We start from the raw sequence: 23,107 nt of genomic DNA, 5'->3' as shown, positions 1-23,107 counted from the left end.
GTATTGAAAGAATACCTCTCTCAATAACTGTTAAGATGGACAACGTTTATCTTTGAAGCCGTAGCAGCAAAAAGCACCACACTTTCCCCCAGGAGACACTGAGCAGCTCCACTCTGCTGATGGACACCTCTAAAAGGAGTGTTGTATCAGTTAGCAGAGCTCACCACACCTCTCCCCAGGCTGGGAGCAAACCCAGGAATTCACAGAGCTCTGCTACATTCTGTTTCCTGTGAGATCCATGGCAAAGCACAGAGAATCTGTTTATTAGCCAGTTGAGAAATTAGCAGTGGTAAATGTACCAACACAATCAACAAATATATGGCTCCTGGGAAATGTGTATTTTATTTTTTCAACCAATTTGCATAAGTATACAAGAAAATGGATTACTTGTCACAAAAGCACCTGCTATTAAAATATGGTACTTTTAGACTAATCAAGTTGTCCTATTTTTTACAATAGTGTAACTAGCTGCAGAACATTCAAACAAACTTCCATTTGCCAAGTCTTGTTCAGATCTGTAAATAATGGGTCTAGGTATTAGTGTTGGTTTAAATCTGATCACTTTTGGCTGGTTTGATGCCACCTGATCTTTTCTTCAGAAAAAGAAAAAGTGCTAATATGGCTAGGAAGAAAAGCACTGCTGTTCCTAATTAGTCCTGCTAAGAAACCACCCAATGAGGCAGAACACCACATATCCACACCTAGCCAGCTCTGGACATTTAGTTCAGGTATCTTGATGCAGTGACCCATTGTGCTGTAGAGCCATAGCATACACCATAGTTGTGCTTGCCAGGCTGCTCACACCATAATTAATTAGGAAGCTGTTCTGAAGATCAGGGCTTTTGGATATATACAGTGATGACAATTAAAATGTTGGGATTTGTCAACAGTAACTTCACCTCAGGCACTACCTAACAAGCCATGGTCTGCTGCATACGTGGAACTGGAATAACCATGGTAACTCTGGGTGACATTTTAATGATCACTACTGCCTGTCCTTAGGCCATCACTTGCAGAACTAAATGGCCCATCAAGAGGCAGAAGAATAAAGTGACATTCATACAATGCATGAAAAATGTTAAGCACTTTTGTGGATTAAAGCCATTTATCTCAGAAGGGAAAAAGGAGAGAGAAATATAATACAAAAGCACATATTATGAAGAAATAATGAAACTTCCAGATCCTACTGCAGCAACTGCCACTAAAATGTCAGTATCTACCAACAGCAAGAACAAATTGGTATCTAAGATACCAAAAGTATTTCCTATTTTAAGTATAAGTGCCTCTTACTACATACTGACTTTATAAATGGCAGCAGCAATATCAAAGGTCTTTCATGCTCACTCACTGCCTAACTACTGTAGGAAAACTATCAGTTACAAAGCACAGCAATTCTCAAACAAGGGGATGCAATACAGCATTTTATTAGCACTGTCATACAGTCTGACCTGTATTAGATTAAAAAAATGGTAGAATTCTCTATTTTATCTTTTTTGTTGATGAAGACTCTAATTTTTTTAAAGTGTTTGGGTATAATATTACTTCTTCCATGGTGAGAGAGAGAATTTGAATATATACAAAAGTATTTGCAAAACTGTCTTGTACTTAAAAATTTCACTTACCAAAATGAAGAGACAACCAGAGGCAAGTTTTGTGTGTTCAGGAATAGTAGAAAACACGGACAAAATCAAGCAACCAAACACAAGGAGAAAACTGAAAAAGAAAGAATATTGATAATTGTTAGTATTTTTCAGAACACTGACCCAGTATCTATATTGATGTTACTTCATCAACATTCACAGAAGACTGGCAATGAACACTCTTCATTAATAGAGGAGAATTCAACCACTACTCAACTTTGTTCATTAAAGACATTAGAATAATCTGTTACTAAATTTACATGCATATATGTATACATATATCTAATACATATCTGTTACTAAATTTACATGTAGAGATGAGCAGCACTGCTGAAATTAACAAAACAAGCTTACAATTTTCTGGAGAAATGACCCAATATACACAGACATTACTTTTGGTATTGTAAACCTGTACCTTTATGCAATCCAGATACTCTTAATGTCTTTAAAGAAAGATCTTCAATGGGAGAGTTTTCTTCCTGATCTGAGAATTAATTTCTCCTACAACTGACCACAAATATCTGCTGCATAGGGTTATCAAAATGCTATGTTACATATTGCACCTATCTGTCCATCTGAAACAACTTCCTTCTGAGCAACAGACTTCATGTACAAACTACAGAAGCTGAGAGGTAAAGCTATGGTGTCATTGCCCTAAATCAACAGGTTCCATTCTGGGAACAAACTTAATATCATACAATCCATTTAAGAAGTTACAACAATTAAGGAAGTCCTACACAAACGGTGAAATTACAATCAGGAAAACATGACAATAGTTTTGAGTTTGCATGAGCCTGTATATTTCATGAAACTGGTGAATACACGCAGGCATTACAAAGTACCAACATGCTGCTAAATCTTTTTGTGAGGAATATGCAAACAAATGGTATTACTGCAGAAATTCATCCGTATCCCATGTCCAACCATTGCAGCATACAGCACATGTGGTGGTTTCAGACATGCAGAACTGGCATTGATCTGAAAACTATACTATTAATGGTAAGGATTATCCTTTCCTCTTGGATTGCTTCACCAAAAACAATACCACTGTGCTAGTGAAACTGTATATGAACTGGATGAGAAAAGAGGTTCATTTCAACCACAATTTTATAAATTGACTAATCAGTAGCCAGTAATAATTTATTCCACCAATGTTTTGCTAATTTACTTCTTAAAACACTTGTCAGTCATGCTGGGCAATGAGCCAATCAACAAAGGGCAGGCCTTTGACTTTTGTCTGAATTGCTGGGACTCGTTAGCAGATGCTGTAACACAACATGGATAGGTAATGTAATTGATGCAGATATTTATCCCTCTCTGCCCCTATCCTGACCCATGAGCCTTTTGTTATACTTTGCTATCCAGCTGAGGAAGAGGAGTGGTAGAGTAGTGTTGGTGGGCAATGAGTTTCCTACCAGGGTCAACACACCACGCTGTGAAACCTCTGTCCCTGAAGATTGCAGAATTTGGCTGAAAAGGGCATGATCTGACTTTGAAGTGAGCTCTGATTTGAGGAGAAGGTTAGAATGGATGACTCGAAGAGGCCTTTTTCAGCCTAAATACTTCTATGTTTCTAACTACTGGATACAAACATTAATATATCATTGCATCTGCTCCCACTTGTGCTTCAGAAACTATAATTACTTTTTCCCATATAGCATATGGACTTTCCATAGTGCTGTAACATAGTAGTGCTGTAATATATGCAATACATTCGATAAAAATACAAGTCCACTCTTCAGAATTTCTAGTAGAAAATTTCCATGTAATAGAGATTGCAGTAAGACATTAGCGGCACATTTTATAGCCTATCACTTAACTATTGGGAAGAAGTTCTGTTCTGAAAATCAAATATGGTAGGAGCTTGCATATAACTTCTATTAAGGGCTGTAAATAAATCAGTATCCAGGATGGTAAAGTGCATATCTGGCATGCACCATTATCCAGTCACCTTCTAGACTAAGGAAAGATGAAGATCAGCACATGCTTCAAGGTTTCATAAAAGACTCATTCAAGACTCCTGCAATCCCAGTCCCAAGCAGAGGCTGGGCAAAGAATGGATCAAGAACAGCCCTGGGGAGAAAGACTTGGCAACGTTTGTGGTCAAAAAGCTCAACATGACTCAGCAATTTATGCTCATAGCCCAGAAAGTCAATCACATCCTGCACTGCATCAAAAGATGCATGGCCAGGGGGAGGTGATTCTCCCCCTCTGCTCTTGTGAGACCCCATCTGGAGTACCACAGTCAGCCCTGAGGCCCCCATCACAAGAAAGACATGGATCTGTTGGAATGTCTCCTCTCCCAGAGGAGAGCCACTAAGTTGATCACAGGGCTGGACCACGTCTCCAATGAAGACAGGTTGAGGGATTTGGGGTTGCTCAGCCCGCCTCTCAGAAGAGAAGGCTCTGGGAAGACATTGCAGCAGCCTTCCAGTATCTAAAGGGGGCCTACAAGAGAGCTGGAGGAGGACTTTTTACATGGGCATGTAGTGATAGGACATGGGGGAAGGCCTTGAGCTGAAGGAGGGAAGATATAGGTTAGTTATTATGAAGCAATTCTTTACTATGAGGCCGGTGAGGCACTGGGACAGGTTTCCCAGAGAGGTTGTAGAGTCCCCATCCTTGGAGGTGTTCAAGGCCAGGCTGTATGGGCTCTGAGTAACCTGGTCTAGTGGAAGGTTCCCTACCCATGGCAGGGGAGTTGGAACTAGATGATCTTTAGCTCCTTCCACTGCAAACCATGTGATTCCATTATTTTGCAATTTTATGATTCTATGATAAGTGAAAAAAAATCCACCTCATGCTCCCCTTCGTCTCACTTAACAAAAAAGGAAAAACTCACAGAACATTATTGGTAGTTTCAGCTACTACATCCTTCAGAGGCAATCCCCCTATAACTACATCCTACTGACACAGGCATAAATGTGGTTTCTCCTCATTACAGCTTGCATAGAGGACAAAATAAAAGTAAGAAGTGACTAAGAATTCATGGTAAAAGAATGTAATTTCCTTTTGCTGAATTTCTTTAGACCAGAATGAATTAAAATGACATTTTCTTGCTTCCTTTGTGTTTAGGTATTAAAAATCACTCTTGTTTGGTTCTACTCCTGTAATACTACCTAAATTGGAGGCCCAGTTGTACTGGGTCTTGTCCAAACACAATAGTTTTGACTTGGAAGAGATCTCTTATAGCATAATCATAGAAAACAGACACAGCAGGAAAAAAGAAAGTTTCTTGTTCCCATATCACAGCTGGAGAGCATGGCACAGTAAAGGTAAGGGATTTGCCTAAAGGCAGAAAGTCTTTATATGTGGAACAAACCTGAACCTTTCAAATTGCAGCCCAGTCTGGTAGTCACAAAACCATCCTCCACTCACCCACCACTTGCTTTGCCATAGTCCATCAGGACTGTGATTTAGAACATCACTGTGGGCAAAGTGTTAATTCATGATAGACAGGAAAAGGTACTCAGGAATGTGTACAGTTATGCAGTGTATTACTCAAAATAAAAGCAAATTTTTAGGAAAGCCAGGTGCAGTGTAGATCAGCACCTCGTAGAAATAGTTCTGCAGGTTATCCATGAAAAGCAGAAACAATCCTCACAGTAATACATAAGAATAGTCTTGGAAAGAATTTTTTCCAGACTTCTATAACCTTCGCTCTCAGTTTTTCCAGAAACACTAAAAGAAATAGAACATTGTTACTAATTACTATTATTAAAGAACAAAGGAAAAATATTTGCATTTATCCACCCACACATTCAAATCTTGGCCCTCTGTCCCTCATTCCTCTCTCCAACACTGAACACTTTTTTTTTACTGCCACTCAGCACATTATATCTAAAATTAGACTCTAAGCACTTCTGGGGAGTGGAGAAACTCAGTCCTAAAACTAAAAGCATACTTGTAGGTGCTGTAAAACACAACAGTAGTAACAGAACTGGAATATTTTCAGTAGATTATATAACACTGAAGTGCTTTCAATCAAAGTGAACTAAGAGTCAGGATTCACTATCTATCTTTTTTAATGCAATCTGTTTACTCAAGTCGTGCAACGAAAGCACCTCTCCTTCTCCCCAGAACTGAAGGTATGGATTCAGTAACACCTTACACCTGACTGGCTGTTAAACTAGGATCTGTCCAGCAAAAAGCATTTCCTAAGATTCAAACATTGAAATGCTCAAAGTTTATCAGATGTTCCTTCCTATTGTGAGCTATTTCTCCAGTGACAGATGGAGTGTGGAGGATTGCAGTAAGCCCTGGATAGTAATTTTATAAACCTCCATAGAAAAGAAGTATTTTTGCATGCCATCTTTTGAGCTGTGTGCTATGATACATGCTGTACAAGAGGATGCTACTGTAGGTAGAGAGTAGTACAAGGCAAAACACAGAGCAATTATATTTGGCCTCTAGTGGTTCAATCTGGATCATATAATTGTTCAGGCTGAAAAAAACAGATGGTCTTTCCTCATGCATTCAGTATCAGACAGTAAAACATATGCCTTAGGCAGCAACTTCCCACAAAATTATTCAAGTACTGCCTTAGCCTCACATTTTATCAAAAGCAGCAACTTCCATTTTGTTTCAGCAGTAATCAGTTTTGTGCAGATTCTTTCATCTCCCTCCTGTGCTCCTGAAAGCATACACTAATTGGAGAAAAGCCAGTTTATGAAAGATACTATAACTCAGAAGCTTTGATATTTAATCAATCCGCCTCCCATAAACTTTTCTTACTAGTTAATTAGGACCTACCAATTCTCCATTTATTTAATTTTCAGTAGAATTTTACTATAGTTTGTGATTTAAGGGCTGTTCACATGGAAGAGTATGTTCACCTTAAAGCAATTGTTAAAACATTACTTAGGGAATATCATAAGGACAAAAAATACCCCCAGGGAAGATCTTTAAGATCTGTTTTGCTACATTATTTAATGCTAGAATTTAAATAATCAAAAGTTAAACATCTGCAAACAGTTTTGTAGGCTGTTCTGTAAATAATAAAAATCTATCACTATTGAAGTGGCATAATTAAGAGATTAGACCACCAGAGTTATGTTCCAGTATTATTTGAGGTCTGATTTAACCCCCATAAGTGCAAAGGCATTCAGGATTATGATCAAAACTGTTTGCAAACCATTGGCAGTGCCATTAAGCTGGGTTCTGCATGGAAGGTAAAAAAATGTTAGAAAGCTTTTGCTATCTGCAACTACAACCAAAAAGTCTCTCTTACTTTTCCCACTGGTAAAGTCAGAACTAATGCAGTTGCTTGCAACCTTACAGCAAACTGTTTGCATTCATGTGGCCTGAATCTACAAAGAAGCTATTAGAGCCCCTTCACAAGTAATTCTTTCCCAGAGTCAGGGGTAGTGCTCCTGCTTTCTTGACAGTGATGAGGATCTTGCTGAGTTGAGTACCCAAGTGCCACCTTTACATGATTTTTTTAATCCTTGAATGTGCAACACCTCTGCAAGGCAATAGATAAATAAATGTGCTGAAGATCATATTGGATGGATAGCACCAACAGATACTTTAAAAGTTTAGATATGGGGATACAATACTCAGTAAAAACCCTATAAATAATTACACTGGGGCTATTATTTTTGATGTTCAGTTCTCACAAAAAGCAAAAAGACAGATCTGTGATAAGCAGGTTGCTCTACATGAGATCTCTGACTTGGCTAGATGCTATCAGCACTCTCCCCCCTCTTGATGTGTGACAAAGGGAGACTGCACGACTTCAGTGCCCCATGCAGCTGCTGAGGACAGAAAAAACCAGCATCTCCTGGACTAGGAATTAAAATATACATACAATTTGCAAGGTTCCAAGTTCCTACAGAGGAGAAAGGATGCATATCGTTGAATTGAGAGTTGTTGTATCACCTTTGCATCCCAGAATAAACATGCATGATCAAGGTAGGAAGACGGCAGAAACCTGAGCGCACCTGACAGCCCCTGAGCACTTCTCTCTTATAGGATATAGAAAGAGAAATGCTGAAGCATTTTCCTAACTACAGGAAGAACTGAAAGAGAAAACAGCTAGTACAGGCATGAGGACATGTATACAGGTCCTGTTGTACCTCCCTTAAAAAGTAATCAACATTCCTATAAAACAGATAATGCACTGCTGACATGGTGGAAAAGAATGCAGCTTAACAGTTTTGATAGTGCAAGCCATGTGGATTAAATTTTCCATCATTTGTAGTTTCAATGTGACTTGTTTATGCAAGAAAATGAGATATGACAAAGGTTATTACAATTTGTTAAAAATGTTTGACAAAAGCTGCATGGAGAAAAAGCGCTCTCCTATAGAAAAAGCTCATAAATTTCTCCTGTAGGCTTTCTTTAAAACGACTTGCACTTCAAGCTTTTCTTCAATAGTACAACCCTGTCTGTGGAGATGTGGAATATGAAGACTTCGTTGTCTTAAAATGGGAAAATAAGCTAGATAGGAAACTTCATAAATAATTTTTGATATAAAAATAAGTTTGCAGCAAAGTCTGCTTTCTATATATTCTTTCTTTGGGTTGATGGTTACCTTTTTCGTAAATATAGAAATTTGTACTGAATTTAATGTCTGAAATTTTTAAAGAAATGAACATCCTGCTGAAACAACTCTTTTAGAAAGGTGGGTTTTGTCAGGTTGTGATGAATAAATTTTATTCAAAGAGTATTTCATTCCCCTATGGGATATTTATTCATTCTAAAATTAGAATAGTTTATTAAGTATGAAAGAGTTTAAGTTTGTGTGTCAAAAAAAGTGTTGTCAGCCTAAACTGATCTTTTCTGTTGTATTTTTAAGGAGTCATATTTTTAGTGTCTGCTAAGTGATTGTATTTGGCTTATATTGACAAAGCAATGAAGAGGCCATAACAGGAGATGTAATCACAACACAAAGCAAATATAATAGTTCAGATACCTATGGGACACAAATCAAAGTGTCATTAAATGAGCCATTTAATTAAATAATCCCCATCTGATAATGCATTCCATCATACTGAAAAATAGCATATCAAGGTAAATTTTTTGGGGGTTCTAAAAGGTTCTAAAAACTGTAAGCAAGCACACACAGTAGCTTAAAAGAAAATAAAACAAAACAAGAAATGCTTATTCTGATGGGTTTAGTGCTCAGAGATATTTTCAACCGAGATATTTTCGACCTAGATATTTTCTAAAATGTTTTCATTGGCTTCAACTGGAGACATTTTTGACAGAAAAATAAGAATAAAGCATTTTATCTTCTAGAATTTAACTGTTTTAATGACTGGGAAACATGATACTGGCTTGCATTTTAAGATCTTTTTTTGCACATAAAGGTGCCTCAAATCTGTAGAAAATGCCAAAACGCTCCTTTTATCACTCCCAAACAGTAGATCTTTTTGTAGATGAAAATTTTCAAATATGATTGCTTAATTTAGTAAATAAAACCTGTATTTAGACAATCCTGCAGGTTGCTTTCTTTTTCTCTTGCATCAAATTACTCCAACTGCCAATGACAAGTCTGGTAGTTCACCTAGCAACCCTTGCTGTACCACAGATACCTTAAAAGAAAATTAATTTAGAGCATAAATAGAAACTATGTTGTCTTTATCATTGAGCACAGGCTGCAGAACTTATCTAATTTTTTTTAGAACACATACAAAATGATAATATTTTATTATAATGACAATAATAATTACGATATGAAGCTGGAGAAATAAAAACAACTATATAATCTTTTCTTTAAAGCTGTTTGTCCAATGCAGTCAATTTATTCTTAATATTTTTCACAATCTAGAGCAAAGGCAGTACTCAAATAATGTGTTTCAGTAAAAGTGTTTGCTAAAATACTGTATTCAGATCTTTTGCTAACCAGAAAATTAATCCTTAATATAAGAAATGTATATAAGTTTGGTAATCACCATCATAACCAACTTAAAATCAGCTTTCCGGGTCTCCCGGTTTTAAGACAGAAATATGGCCACTATCTCATATTTGGTGGGTTTTTTTGAAATAAGAGAGCAAACAAAAGAACAGAAAAATTGTGGAACTGTCACAAATAACAGTGTCTCTTTGCTTGGTGCTGGGAGTGCAGCTCTGGTTCTGGTGAAGCCAAGGCATCATTAATTGTAATGGGGACAGACATCATTCACCTTCATTGCCTAATCGACCATCAATGACCAAAAGTGCCATGGCTTTGACAGCCAAAAATAATAAGGAATCATACTGTGCTGGGGAAAAAAAGCCCATCTAACTTAGCCCCTGGAGTTAATCCCACTGAGTGGGACTCAGGTGGACTCCCAAGCAATAGAACAGGGAATGGCCCTCCTCATGGTTGCTGAAGGTCTATACCATTAAATATTGAGGACAGTTATTATAATAATTTTGGCCTGGGTAAAATCACTTTCCTATACAATTCCTGGGTATGGTCTAGGAGTTACCATGTATCTGGATGAGATTCTTCTCTGAACTTACCAGTACATCTTTTACTATGGATAGATACTTCTGTATATCAAGTTCTTGTGTTGAAAAATACTATTAAATGAGCATATTCAACAGATATGCTGTTATTTACAAACAGTAAGGATATTTCACAGCTGAATACAGGAGAATATATTCTAGCACCAAGCCTGCCAGAGTTCAAGAAGCATTTGGACAACACCTTCAGGCACATGGTGTGATTCTTGGGGCCGTCCTGTGCGGGGACAGGAGTTGGACTTTGATAATCCTAGTGGGTCCCTCCCAACTCAGAATATTCTCTGATTCTCTGATTCTGTGATTTCAGTACTGTTTTACATCTTAATGTGCAGTAAAGACTGGGACAAAATCTATTGAAAATCTAATAATTCAAATTCAGGTGCCTGCTTGATATATTTTATATAAAATACATGGGATTAAGACAACCCAACATCACTATGATAGGGTGATACTGTGGGAAGCATTCAAGACTCAGCTGTGCATTTTCACCTAAAATATTCCCTCCTGTTGAAGAGCTCTGGAACATGAGTCAAATTCCTTATTTTTCCTATTTTTCTCCAGTAGTATATTATATATTGGATTTTGCTTTGGTTTTACATTTGTTTTTCAGTGATGTATAGTCAGTAACACTGACAATTAAAGGAGTTCTTCAGGGGAAAGGATACTCAAATGAGTCTTGCAAAGATACTGCTGTAGTGCATGAGTTAACAAAACTTCTTTTAATCATATCACTCAAGAAGGAATCTCGAGATGCCTTGAAAAGGCATTTTTCTATATTTTTTTGTTATTCCCAATGTGAACTAAGTAGTACCCACAATGAACAAAGAAATATCCACAAATTCTCCAATAATAGCCTTCCAGGCTGCAAAATAATACAGTTCTTATGGCAGTAATGTTCAACTCCATGATATAGATGAACAGTCTATGGGACACTTGGCTTTGTATGGGGATTCCGGTTTACTTGCTGTCATTAAATGTGATTTTTTCACATGGTAGTCAGTATACTACATCAGACAATCAAGTACACTTTAAAAATATTTATTTTTTAAAAAGATATTTTAATTGGAAACATCAGAGTTTTGATGTGTATATCAGTCTGTGATTGCTGTGGGAGGAATGGTACAAAATAATTAAAAATCATAGATACCAGTTTTTCACTTCATGATGCTTTCATTCACCAGGCTGATGAAGACAGGAATGATTTTCAATATATTGATATACAGAAGAATGTTGTTGAACACTCCATTGAGAAGTGTTAAAAAGAAGAATAAGAATGAAAGAGTAAGTCTATCCTGAAAAAAACATATATTCATTACAGAATTTAAAAACAATAAAAAAGTGGTAAAACTAACATAGTATTTGAAAGTCCAGGCTACCTTATAGTCCCAGTGCCCCTCCCAGCTACAATGGAAATTTAAGCAGCTGAAAATGCCAGGGCTCACTAAAATTGGCAGAATAATGTCATTATGTCATAAAGAATAAACAGTTTTGAAAATTCCATCAACTTACCAAAATCTAAGTCTTCCTTCTCTAATTTTATTTACTCCTAATAACTAATAGTTGGATTTTGATCTTTACTGAAACTTTACAGTTGACTTCAGTGGAAGTATGGCTTGTGTCAGGAATTGTGAGCTGACTCATAAATATTGCCAGAGCAAAGAAAATCCTGTTAATTTCCTATAGTTTTCTCCCAGTAGTAAACAAGGATATAAATGGAATACAGAATATTTTTCCAACATAATGCAGTGTTAGTATTAAACTTTCTTCTAAGAATACTTCCAAGAATCAATCACTGCACTTTAGCTTGAGGGTGTTCAGTTTTATACCACACCATTAGTCTTGTCTTACTTAATCTAAATAAGTCCTGCACTTTCTGGAATCTGAAGTGCCCTTTCTATTTGTTAGGCAGCAGTACTAACACACCAGAACCTGATGGCAGAAGCATGTGAGATTGCAAAAGAAGAATCCCATTTTTGGGCTTCAAATGATGACAATTTCTTCTGTTTCATGTACTTACAGCAACACTTATCTCCTCTCTATACTCATCCATGTAATATTGACAGGAAAGCAGCACAAAGTCTGAAAAATGGGAGGTGGTGGGGTGTTCACCTATTTCCTCATATGCTTTAAGTTCCTTTTGTGTTTAAAAGCAAACAGCAGATAAGCACTTTGTGAAGCACTAGGCCTTACCAAGGAGGGTACAATAAACAGCTTGTGGCTTTGTATCATATACTGCTTTGAGAACAGAATACTTCTTGAAGAGATGTTTAGGTCTTCAGACCTAAAGTGAGATGTAATACTTAGTTTTCACAATAAGCCTTTATCCTGTCTGAGTCTCACTAGTCAAAGACCAATGACGTAATTCGTTTTCCTTTACTTTGCAGGGTCTTTTATCTCATATTCACTTCAACTGGAAAGAGCGCTACATAATTTCTTCTATGTACCAAACAAGGTATTCTGAAGTCCTTTCACACAGAGCATCCCAGCAGTAGCAGCATACAGCAGGGTGGAAGGGCAGTACCCTGAGTGCCCGCAGCAGGACCTGCCTCTCCTGGAATGTCTAGGAGGAACACGGCTGCTGCTTACATGTCTGGCTTCCACGTGCCAAAGCTACGCTTACGCGTTGATTTGGCAACAGTAATATTTCTGTTTCAATAATGACTTATTTTATTAAATGCTGAGTTGCAAAGGTTCTGGAACAACTGTTATGCTTCTGAAGAATGTTAAATAACAAAGTGATCACTTATTTTCCATATGGGGAAAAACTTGCCCTTTGATCTTAAACGCATTAAAGCTGCTGCTTGCCTGTTTGAAACAACACATGAGGGTGCTTTTACTTTCCAACATTTTATCTTGCAGTGGCTTTCACTCTGTGCCAAAATTGTTCTGCTCAGAAATTAGTGTGAAAAAAGATTGCATTTTTAAGATGTTGCAGGCACAGAGATAGCCTTATATGAATTTTACTTTAGCAGATCAGTTTCCTTTCACACATGCTGATCTTGCAAGCACTTACTCAAGTGTTCAGGGCCAGGCTGGATGGGGCTTTGAGCAATCTGACCTAGTTGAAGATGTCTCTGCCCACAGCTGGTGGGTTGGACTAGATAGAAGGTCCCTTCCAACCCAAATCATTCTATGGTTCTATGATTCTTATGTGTACAGTTTAATCAGAGGTGATTGCTAGTACATACTGCCAAGCACTGCATACTTCCAAGGCTGGAGAAGAAGCCGTGGAGATCCCTTTGTTAACCACAGAATTAAAGTCAGTTTCCTGGAGCTTCAATATACAAATTACTAGCCTTCAGTATTTCCATGGAACATACTAGTAAACGGGATTGTAATTTCCCACGACTACGGGACATACACCTGTGCTACAAGGAGGAAAAAACCTCCCTCGCTACAAGGAGGGGCATTCAGTTTGTGTAACAGTAGCATTGGTTCTCTATATTAACTGTGTGGAGCTGAAATAGCAATTTTGTCTGCTACAATTCATAAAAGTTCACATTAAAAATCAGTACAGGCTAGAGACAGAACAGCTTTTGCAAATTCTGAGCCTCTGAGAATCTGCATTCTCGACTGTCCTTAAAATATTAGCTCAAGAGTACATGAGAAGTTTGTGAGAGTTGAGAACTGGTTCTCCTTAGGCTAGGACTGATTTAAGCTATGTACAGGAACCAAACAGCACTCACACAGTCAAGAATTATTCTTAGTTGAAATACACCAGCTGACTACAGCTTCTTGTAGTGAGAGTACTGTTTTTCTCCTTCCAGCAGAGATGCATGTCTGCCTGTCTCCTAATTCCTCAGGAAGCCTGACAAGTGAAAGAGTGGATTCATGGTGAGCCAAAAATGTTGTATATATTTATGTGTAAAAACCAAGTTCTGTTCTTTTCATATATTTTCTGATTCATTATGAACATTTATTTATATAGCTTTAAAGAATAAATGCTGAGCAGGACCAGGCATTTTGATTTAAATGAAAAATCACGTAGCAGTATCCATCTATTCATATGAGAGCACACAGATGAAAAACAACCTGATCAACCAACATATCAAAGCAACAGAAACCCTTTTCAACTTAACAATATCATTTAGTCAAACCTGCCTATAAAACTATGTAAAATAAATACGTTTTTAGTATGCCCAGAGCATCGCTAAGCTTAATCACAGGCAAATAAATAACCAAGAACCTGTCTGTTAAAAATCAACATATTAATCTCTAACAAAACTTAAGTTACACTGGCTTCTTTTACAAGGGGAATTCATAAAAATCACAGTCCTATATTGGTTAGAAGGGACCTCCAGCAGTTATCTTGTCTAACCCCTGTTGAAAGCAAGTTTAATTACATCAGCTTGCTCAGGGGCATGTCCAGTCGACTGGTGAGTGTCTGCAGGGAAGGAGACTTGGTGGCCTCTCTCGACAGCCTGGTACACCACCTAACTGCCTGCACAGGTACATATTTTTTCTTAATATCTATTTGCAATTCTTACATAAGAAGCACTGAGCATCACATTACTTTACTCCTCAAAGTATAATCAATGGTTTTTATCATTTTTTCCAGCTCACCAGACTGCATCACTCAATCTGCTAGGTAAAGAACAAGTGGGCTTCACAAGCTGGGATGATGGGACAGTTTGCATACTGCTCTTCCCGGTGGTAATAACTCATAGCTGTTCCTCCTTACCCCAATAACCTCACTAAGTTTGCTCCTTTCAGTTGTAAACCTAACATTAACCACAGAATCATAGAATAGTTTGGCTTGAAATGCATCTTCAATACCAATACCTCTCAACCTAAAATAGTTTCAGGGTTATCTGTGTCTGGATTTCTATTATTAGCACTTCCTTTCATTTTGCTAGTTATTTTTCCTGCAACACAGGTGAGAACAAAGCTAAATTGCCATTTTTACTATAATGATAGACATGGTTTTACTTTGCATATAACTCGACTTATTTGTTCATACTCACAGAATCACAGACCATTCTGAGTTGGAAGGGACCCACAAGGATCATCCTTTTAGCTTGTCAGAGAATTTTATTTTATCTTACTGAAAATGCAAAAAATCCCACCAGACTTGGGCCAATGGTAAAAAACCATGTTAATGATATCTTTATTTTATAAATTATTATCTCTCATCCAACCCTGAGGGACTTTCCAGCAATCAGCTAGCATTTTCAGATAAAGAAGCCCTGAGTAGCTGTTTTGAGGGCTGATACACAACTGTTTAGAGCTGACACACTCAGGAGTCCTAGTTTGCCTGTGGAGCACTTCTGAGTCTCAAGGTTGTTTTTAAATACCCAGGGACAGATTCAGATGTCCTGAGCACAGTACTTTCATTTAAAAATGTATTGATCATATCTTTAACAGGTTCTGTGATGTCTTTCCATGAAGAGTTTCCTCTAGCTGTGCCTATGGCCCAGTAGGTCACACACTACAGGTGCCCACCTTTTCAGCTTTTTTGGCTTTATGTGAAGAATGGGGATTTGCAATGAGATACCTACAGGGTCTGTTTGAAGATGAAAAGGCTACTTCAGCCAGTGTGCGGTAAGGCACACACATCCAGGATGGCTGTAAAGCTTTATTAAGAATGTAGACAATTACTTTAAAAAAAAATACATGTTTCTTAGAGCTGATGACTGGGAATGACCAGGGCATCACTTAGCCAGGATGCTGAACAGTACCAATGACTGCAGCACTTCAGGAGACTGAACTTTTCCTTGTCTTTGGCACTTGGAAAAAGCACAGCCCATTCACTTGGCCCTGTGGCTGCAGGCACCATACATAAAGAGCTATAGCTGGAATGGGCAAACCATGGTCTGACTGCACAGAAAAGCCAAAATACCTTCTGAGTACTTGAAAATTTGATCTGCAGGAAGACTTAACGCTAGACTGACCCACTTGATTTCCAGGACATAACAAGAAGTAAAATGCAGCTTTTTGCTTCAGAGGAAAGAGTATTTGGTTGACTTTTTCTTCATGGACAAAAAGAAAAAAAACTCCAAACCCTCCCACCCACTTGCTGTCAACTGAAGCACTTACATCTGAGTTTCATTTCTAATCATCTTCCTGAGGGCATGACAGTATTATCAAAGATTCTACTGAAAATTTCAGTTCTGCAGTAGCAGGAAAAATAAAATGAGAATGTCTTTAGACAGAAAACATTTATAAAGACTGAAGGTAAAATGACATTTCTGATTTGTTCCTGTATTTTAGGTTTTGCTCTTTTACTACAGCCTGTTGCCACTTGTGTCAGGAAGCCTGTGGTTGGTTGAATGTGCATCAGGTGACAGCTAAATGAAGCACCTGAAAGCTTCTTTGAATAGTTTGATTTTTCAATTAAAAAAAAAGTAAACTTGGTAATTAAAGTCCATATGAGTCTGCTTTGCCATGGAATAAACTTTACAATGAAGTTCATTGCCATTCACTGTCTGGACAATCACAGTGGACCAAGACAAAGCCTGTCCAGCCCTTCCAGCAGTGACTGGTAGCAGGTACCAAAGGAAGACCCCGTGGAGGTGCGAAGGTGGTTCCTTACCAGCAGGTTGTGGCTCACAGGCTTCCTAAACCTCTTAGACTGTGCACCTGAACAGGCTCTACTGCTATCAGCTTGCTATCACGGCTTGCTATCTTGCTATCACAGTTCTGGAGCCTATGTGTACTTTTAGCATGCATATAAACTGTGAATGATTTACACAGCCTAAGTAACAGCTCTATGAAGATGCTTATTTTAATTTGTTTGCCTGAACCTGCTCCTTAGAAACTGCACTGTTGCCATCTCTGTGTGGCATTCTGAAAGGCATTCTATTACCATTCCTGTTCATTTGCTTTAATTGCATTTTGACTTTTTAGATCTTTATTATGCGTTGGTATAGTATAAATCTTTTTTTCAGAAACTAGGGAAGATACAAACAGAAGTGAGCTCTAATTTCCAACATCTAATTCAATGACCACTGAACCCAGCCCATGTCAGGCCAAGCAGGTTTGCAGCATTAATGAAGGCTGGTGTATATTTTTCATGACTCACACTGGGGTGATGTACCTGGAATAATCTCCATCTGCTGGCTTCTGTAGAGTCATGACCAGATCTGTTCAGTGGAAAGAGCTTACACTACGAAACTGAGCTAGTCAAATGCTTTAACTGTATGTATAGTACCTAATATTTACACTTTGCACCACAGGGAGAACATATCGTTGCTGCATAAAGGGACACCACTGTTTCAAACCACAGTTGCAGCCTTCGTGAAAAAGAGGAGCTGACTAGGACAATGCAACTCTAGATTAAAATTGCCTTTTTCTGTATTATTCCAGTTCCTGGGTAAGTCACAAATCAGATATATGGGGAGTGGGGGGTGTGGGGTGGGTGTAACGGGGCTGAAATGGAATATTTGCAATGGCATTACAAAATATCCAAGTGTTAAAAAATTGCCTAATTGGCAAATATAGTGTGAAATTTGCCCATGATTTGTGTAAGTCACAGAATAACAGAATGGGTAAGACTGGAAGGGACCACAGTGGATCATCTGGTCCAACCTCCCTGCTCAAGCAGGGTCATCCCAGAGCACATGGCACAGAATGGTATCCAGAAAGTTCCTGAATATCTCTGGTGAGGGAGACTCCACAACCTCTCAGAGCAATCTGTTCCAGTGCTTGGCCACCCGTACAGTAAAGAAGTTCTTCCACATGTTCAGGTAGAACCTCCTGTGCATCAGTTGCTGCCTGTTGCCTCTTGTCCTAGTGCTTGGACCCACTCAGCAGAGCCTGGCTCCATCCTCTTTACACCCTTCCTTCAGATCCTTACAGGCATTGATGAAATCCCCTCTCAGTCATCTTTTCTCAAGGCTGAACAGGCTCAACTCTCTCATCTTTCCTCGTAAAAGAGATGCTCCTGTCCCTTAATCATCTTTGCTGCCCTTCGCTGGCCCCTTTTCAGGAGCTCTGTGTCTCTCTTGTGCTGAGGAGCCCAGAACTGGACACACAACTCCAGATTTGCCTCACTAGGGCTGAATAGAGGGTCAGGATCACATCACTCAATTTGCTGGCAATGCCTTTCCTAATGCACCCCAAGTTACCATAGTCCTGCAACACACACGCATAAAAAGTGTTCAGCTCATTAGTCTCTGAAAAAATCAAACTGCGGCTCACAGGTTCACTGACTCTTGGTCCCCCTGGAGTCAGCATAAACTTGTCTTGCATGGACCATAGGGAACTACTGCACAAACGCGAACAGCCTGCTTTTAAAAAATTCTTCTGTGCATGCTGAATGTATGTGATAGATTTAAACAACATCATAAATGTAAACTGTACTTGAGAAAACTGTGCAGCTGGTAGAGTCCATAAAGATAAAAGAAATGTTTCCATAACATTTAATTTCAAGTTGACATTTATATAACAAAACCATGGTAAAGCTATGTTTAGCTGAAGTTGTTTGCATACTTTGCATCAGTATTAACAGAGGCTCTCTCCCTCATTTATATAGTTACCACATTTTGGTAACCACATTTATATAGCAGAGGCAACAGCTACCGCAAAAGGAAAACTGAAAACCAGGGAATTTGTAACATTTGGATAAACAAGCCATCAATTCTGGTATTGTAACTAATCAACAATTGGATGTGTTCACTTTTGACTGAAGCAATTACCCTGTTTTGAGTAACAGAGGCACACAGCAGAGTTTGTACCAAGTTCTCAAACATTAAACTGTGAAAATAGCCCAGTTTATATGATATTAATTTGTCAGACAAAAACACACTATTCTGAGTTATTTTCCTGAACAAGCACAAGGCCACAGAAGTGTATTTTTTGAATCGCATTGGTTTAGTAAGGAAAGAAGCTTAACACATGAGAGCCCTTCTTGACTACCACTGTGATACTGAGAGGGTTCATGAGAAGTTTTCCTTGATACATTATATTTTTTAAGAGATCCAGAAACATGAGCAACACATTTTGAGGGTGACATCCCATTCCTGACAGAATGAACAAGAGTTTTGCCATTAATATTAACAAGATTAAGATTTGCTGGAAGGAAATCAGTTGCCTTTTTTTTTTTAAACAAGGAGTGCATTCACTGCAAAAAGCTATAGCAAAGACAGGTCTTTACTGCCCTTAAAGGTGAGAAGACACAGAAAGACCATAGTGTACATCAGCCTTCCATGGTCAGCTTTAAACAAGCTAGCTGAGTTCTAACAAAGTGCAGCCAAAGAAGCACAGAGGTTAGTTCAGGCTGGTTGTCCCATTATTCACCCAGCTTTCCAGACAGGCTGTGTAATTCATACTTGTGCTCTAGTCTGGCACAATTACACTACTCTCATTATGCTGACTTCATTTGAGATTTTTAAGGTGTAAGAAAGCAATACACAGTATAGTATCCAAAATAAACTTCTCAAACGAACTCTTACAGAAGAGTAGCAGGTTTATGTTTCTCACCATATAAACAGAGACACCCTTTGTAGACCAAAGAAAATATAAGTTTAAAAGAAAATAAAAGAATGTCTTTAATAAATGCAATGAAAAAGGAGGAAAATTCCAGTGAAATAGAAAATTCAGGAAAAGCTGTGCATCACAGTCAGGAAATTTCAGGGCTCACACTGAGTGTCATTTAGAATATGTGAGACCAATGGACTACCAAAATACAGAGGAGACTTTTTTCATAGAATCACAGAATATGCTGAGTTGGAAGGGACCCACAAGGATCACCGAGTCCAACTCTCAGCACTGCACAGGACCATCCCCAAGAGTCACACCATGTGCTTGAGAGTATCATCCAAATGCTTCTTGAACTCTGCCAGGCTTGGTCATGGCAAATCTACTAACAGATATGAATCCAAAAGAAATATTATACATCACACACCTTGATATTCAGTGAATTTCAGTTTCAGGAAGATGCAGAGGAAAGTGTTTCAGTCAGCAGTTCCACATCTCCCTCTTTCTGTTGGCATCCCTGCTACAGTGCTTGGAATAATATCGCAGGCAGTAATAAATACAACCTAGCACTAGACAGCTTTGTTTATGAAGGGAAACTACTTTCTTAGTAAAGCTTCCAGTTCTTCTGAGAAACCCCTAGTGTTTGAAAAATAAGTATTTTTGCACATGAGGGACAACAATGAAAGACAAGCCTTGAAGTCAAAGGAATATGAACATGGAAACCATGCAGAGTCAAGTCTGAAATCAAGAATCAGCTTTCTGCTGTGATGGCTGCAAAAATGCTAAGATCTTAAGGGAACATTTGCTATGGGTGTTTAGCTGCGAAATATGGAGGTATACACTCAGTGAGATTTTTCAGAAGTTCCTCAAATTTTGTGCCTTCTACAGTCATCATCATTATGGCTAGGCTTTGCAAACGGAGATTTGGGAAGGGCTCTCCCCACATGGGTGTGGCCTTCCAGTCTGCGCAGTGGATTTTTTAGGTGAGGCACAGCGTGTGCAGAACTGGCCCCACCCTTTAACTCCTAAGGTTCATCTGCTACAGCAGAGTGAGCTTGGATGGTGACAGTGAAGTCCTCAGGACTAGAACCTACAGCTCCCAGTATTCCCAGGAGGTCTCCCATCCAAGTACTAACCAGGGCTGACCCTGCTTAGCTTCCAAGATCTCACAGGATTGGGTGTCAGGGTGGCATTTAACTGCTTTCCTTCTACAGCATTCATTCAAAATCTAGCCCAAGAAATGTGATAATAGTTTTATTTTTTTTGCCCTGAAAGACATTTGGAAGATTTCAAATGTGGTGTTATGAAAAAGAATATGGTCCAATTACAGTTTGATAAGAATGTTCACTTATATTACACAGTAAAAAAAGTGCAATGGAAGTAGTGAGACATTATTGATAATAGTTACAACGAATGGACACCAATCTCTTAGAAGAGTGAGTGAAACAAACTGTGCAGCTTAAAATTTCTTCCCATTGCTAAAATATGCATTTTACAGCATTAAATGAAAGAAAAGATAGTTTAGACAGTAATCTTTGGGAAGTAAATTTTAGTTCCTTAAGAGTGTCTGGAAAATGTTCCACAAATAGGAAGCATGGCTTTGGATGGAGCATCACAGGCCTAGATATCATATTAAGAGCCAATCACAATCCAAATTATTTCAGGATATCAAATCCATGTTTTCTTCAGCTCCTTTGCTATCTTGCAGGCTTCTCTCCAAGTTATTAACAGTGTGGGTGAGAGATCATTGGCTTAACTTCCAAGACCTGAGTATTACCCTGACAGGAACTCTGAGTGAAGAGACACCTGATGTTGCTGAGCTGGAGGTGGAGTGCAGGGAATAGCACTATGTTTACAGAGCCTCTGTGTGGGTTGTGAAAAAAATAACCTCATTTTTCACGTTAAAACCCCTGGAAAATCAAACCCCCAAAAGTCTTGAGGCCATGTTCTTGTTAAGACAGCCTTGAAAACAAACTGAAAGAAACTAAAGGTAGCATATTATGTTGAATAGTACTGGGAATAATGAATTATATGGATTATTTACACAAAATATACCAGAGGCTTATTTAAGAATACATTAAATGTAATTCAGTAAATTATTACTAAGGTGTTTCTTACATAATGTTGCACAACAGCAAGCCCCAAACCAACAGAGATTATCTTCAAGAATTGCAAGTGGTAATAAAATGATTTTATACATTGCATGAGCAAAGAGAACTTTTGATATTAAGAGACACAGGCATGAGTCTGGTCCCCAAACTAATGGCAAGATAAGAATGGAGGGCTCACAGAGGGAATATTGTAAAGATCCTCAGCATGAATAGTGAAATTCTGCAATGAAGAACTTTCTTTATGATGGATGGGTGCTCATTATAGCTTTGCTTTAGGACATGTAACCATCTATTCCTGTCAGGAGGGTCAAGAGAGGAAATGTAAAGATTAAATGACAGTAGAACACTTGCCAAGGGTCCACAGCAAAGAGAGCATCCAACAAGAAATAAAAAGTCAAGCATAACTGAATCAGAGCAAGAGGAGAAATAGAGGGTCAATTCAGTGTTTTCTACTGCTTTGCTCTCTATTGCATAAGCATATTTAATTCTCTCATTTTGGTCTAAGAAAATAAAGCTGAGAGAAGTTTTGTGTTAGAAGGTGGTACTCTTCCATATGCAAAGGTCTCCACTGTTTAGATTGTGTTTCTATGCACTGTTGACATATCTAGTGAATATATAATGTTGAAGTTACAGTCTCAAAGACTAAGTAACAGCTTTTATCAAACTCTAGAATAGAAGCAAAGTACCTTTAAATGAATTGAAAGTTATAAAAAGAAAAAAAACATAGAAAGAAGGATGAGATAGATTATGGAACAATAGCTTGTTAAAATAACCTAGTCTAATTTTTATAGCTACTCGAGTGCTCAAAACATAGCCAAATTTCCATGATGCTACTGACTTAATGCCTTTGAAGACTTATGCCAACAGACTTCTCATATCCGAACAAAGAAAACAAAAGCGTATCTTTTCCATGAGTTACATACAAATCTTAAGTTAACAGGATCCAGATAAAAAGGTAATAACAACTGACAAGATTAATAAACCACATGAGCACACACACTGCATTGGCAGCAGGTTTCCATCAGCTTGAATCCTCAGGCTTGCCCTTAATTTTTAAGCTCCATGTAGTTATATTAAACAGATGTCAGACGCAATTTTGCTGCACTACTGGAGCCAAGCATCCAAGCCATCCTTTAAGATTTTTTGAAAAGATGGTACATTTCGTTAGAACCCATTTTGTGGTCCATCCTTGTTGTCTTAGAGGCAGGTCAACAGAATAGCCACTGGACAAAAATACTCTGTCCTACCCACCCAGGTGACAGCATGAGACTTTTAAAACAAAGGTTTGGGGATGGGGTGAGTAAATGCCTGGAAAAATATATCTAGAAAACCTAAAGAATGCAGTGAGATGGGAATTCAACTAATATAACACATTTCCTCTGCTTGCCTCTGAAAAAAAATCCTTAAAAAGATGAGGAGAAAATGTAGTATCTGGCAATTACTAACTTTGAAAAAATATTCCCAGTGAATTGCTGTCTTTTCCAG

General features: G+C 38.2%; 1 protein-coding gene across 2 annotated transcripts in view; it reads right to left on the bottom strand.

Moving 5' to 3' along the window:
- Positions 1-23,107, bottom strand: part of KCNQ5 (potassium voltage-gated channel subfamily Q member 5) — a 294,208-nt gene that overhangs the window by 96,755 nt on the left and 174,346 nt on the right. For both annotated transcript variants that reach the window (XM_071548602.1, XM_071548603.1), the window contains exon 2: positions 1,623-1,713. In XM_071548602.1, coding sequence (XP_071404703.1) covers positions 1,623-1,713 — 91 coding nt within the window. The remainder of the gene's footprint in view (positions 1-1,622; positions 1,714-23,107) is intronic.

The sequence above is a fragment of the Pithys albifrons genome, chromosome 2 (assembly GCF_047495875.1).
Source record: "Pithys albifrons albifrons isolate INPA30051 chromosome 2, PitAlb_v1, whole genome shotgun sequence".
Lineage (NCBI taxonomy): Eukaryota > Metazoa > Chordata > Aves > Passeriformes > Thamnophilidae > Pithys > Pithys albifrons.
This window is presented reverse-complemented; position numbering and strand designations above follow the sequence as displayed.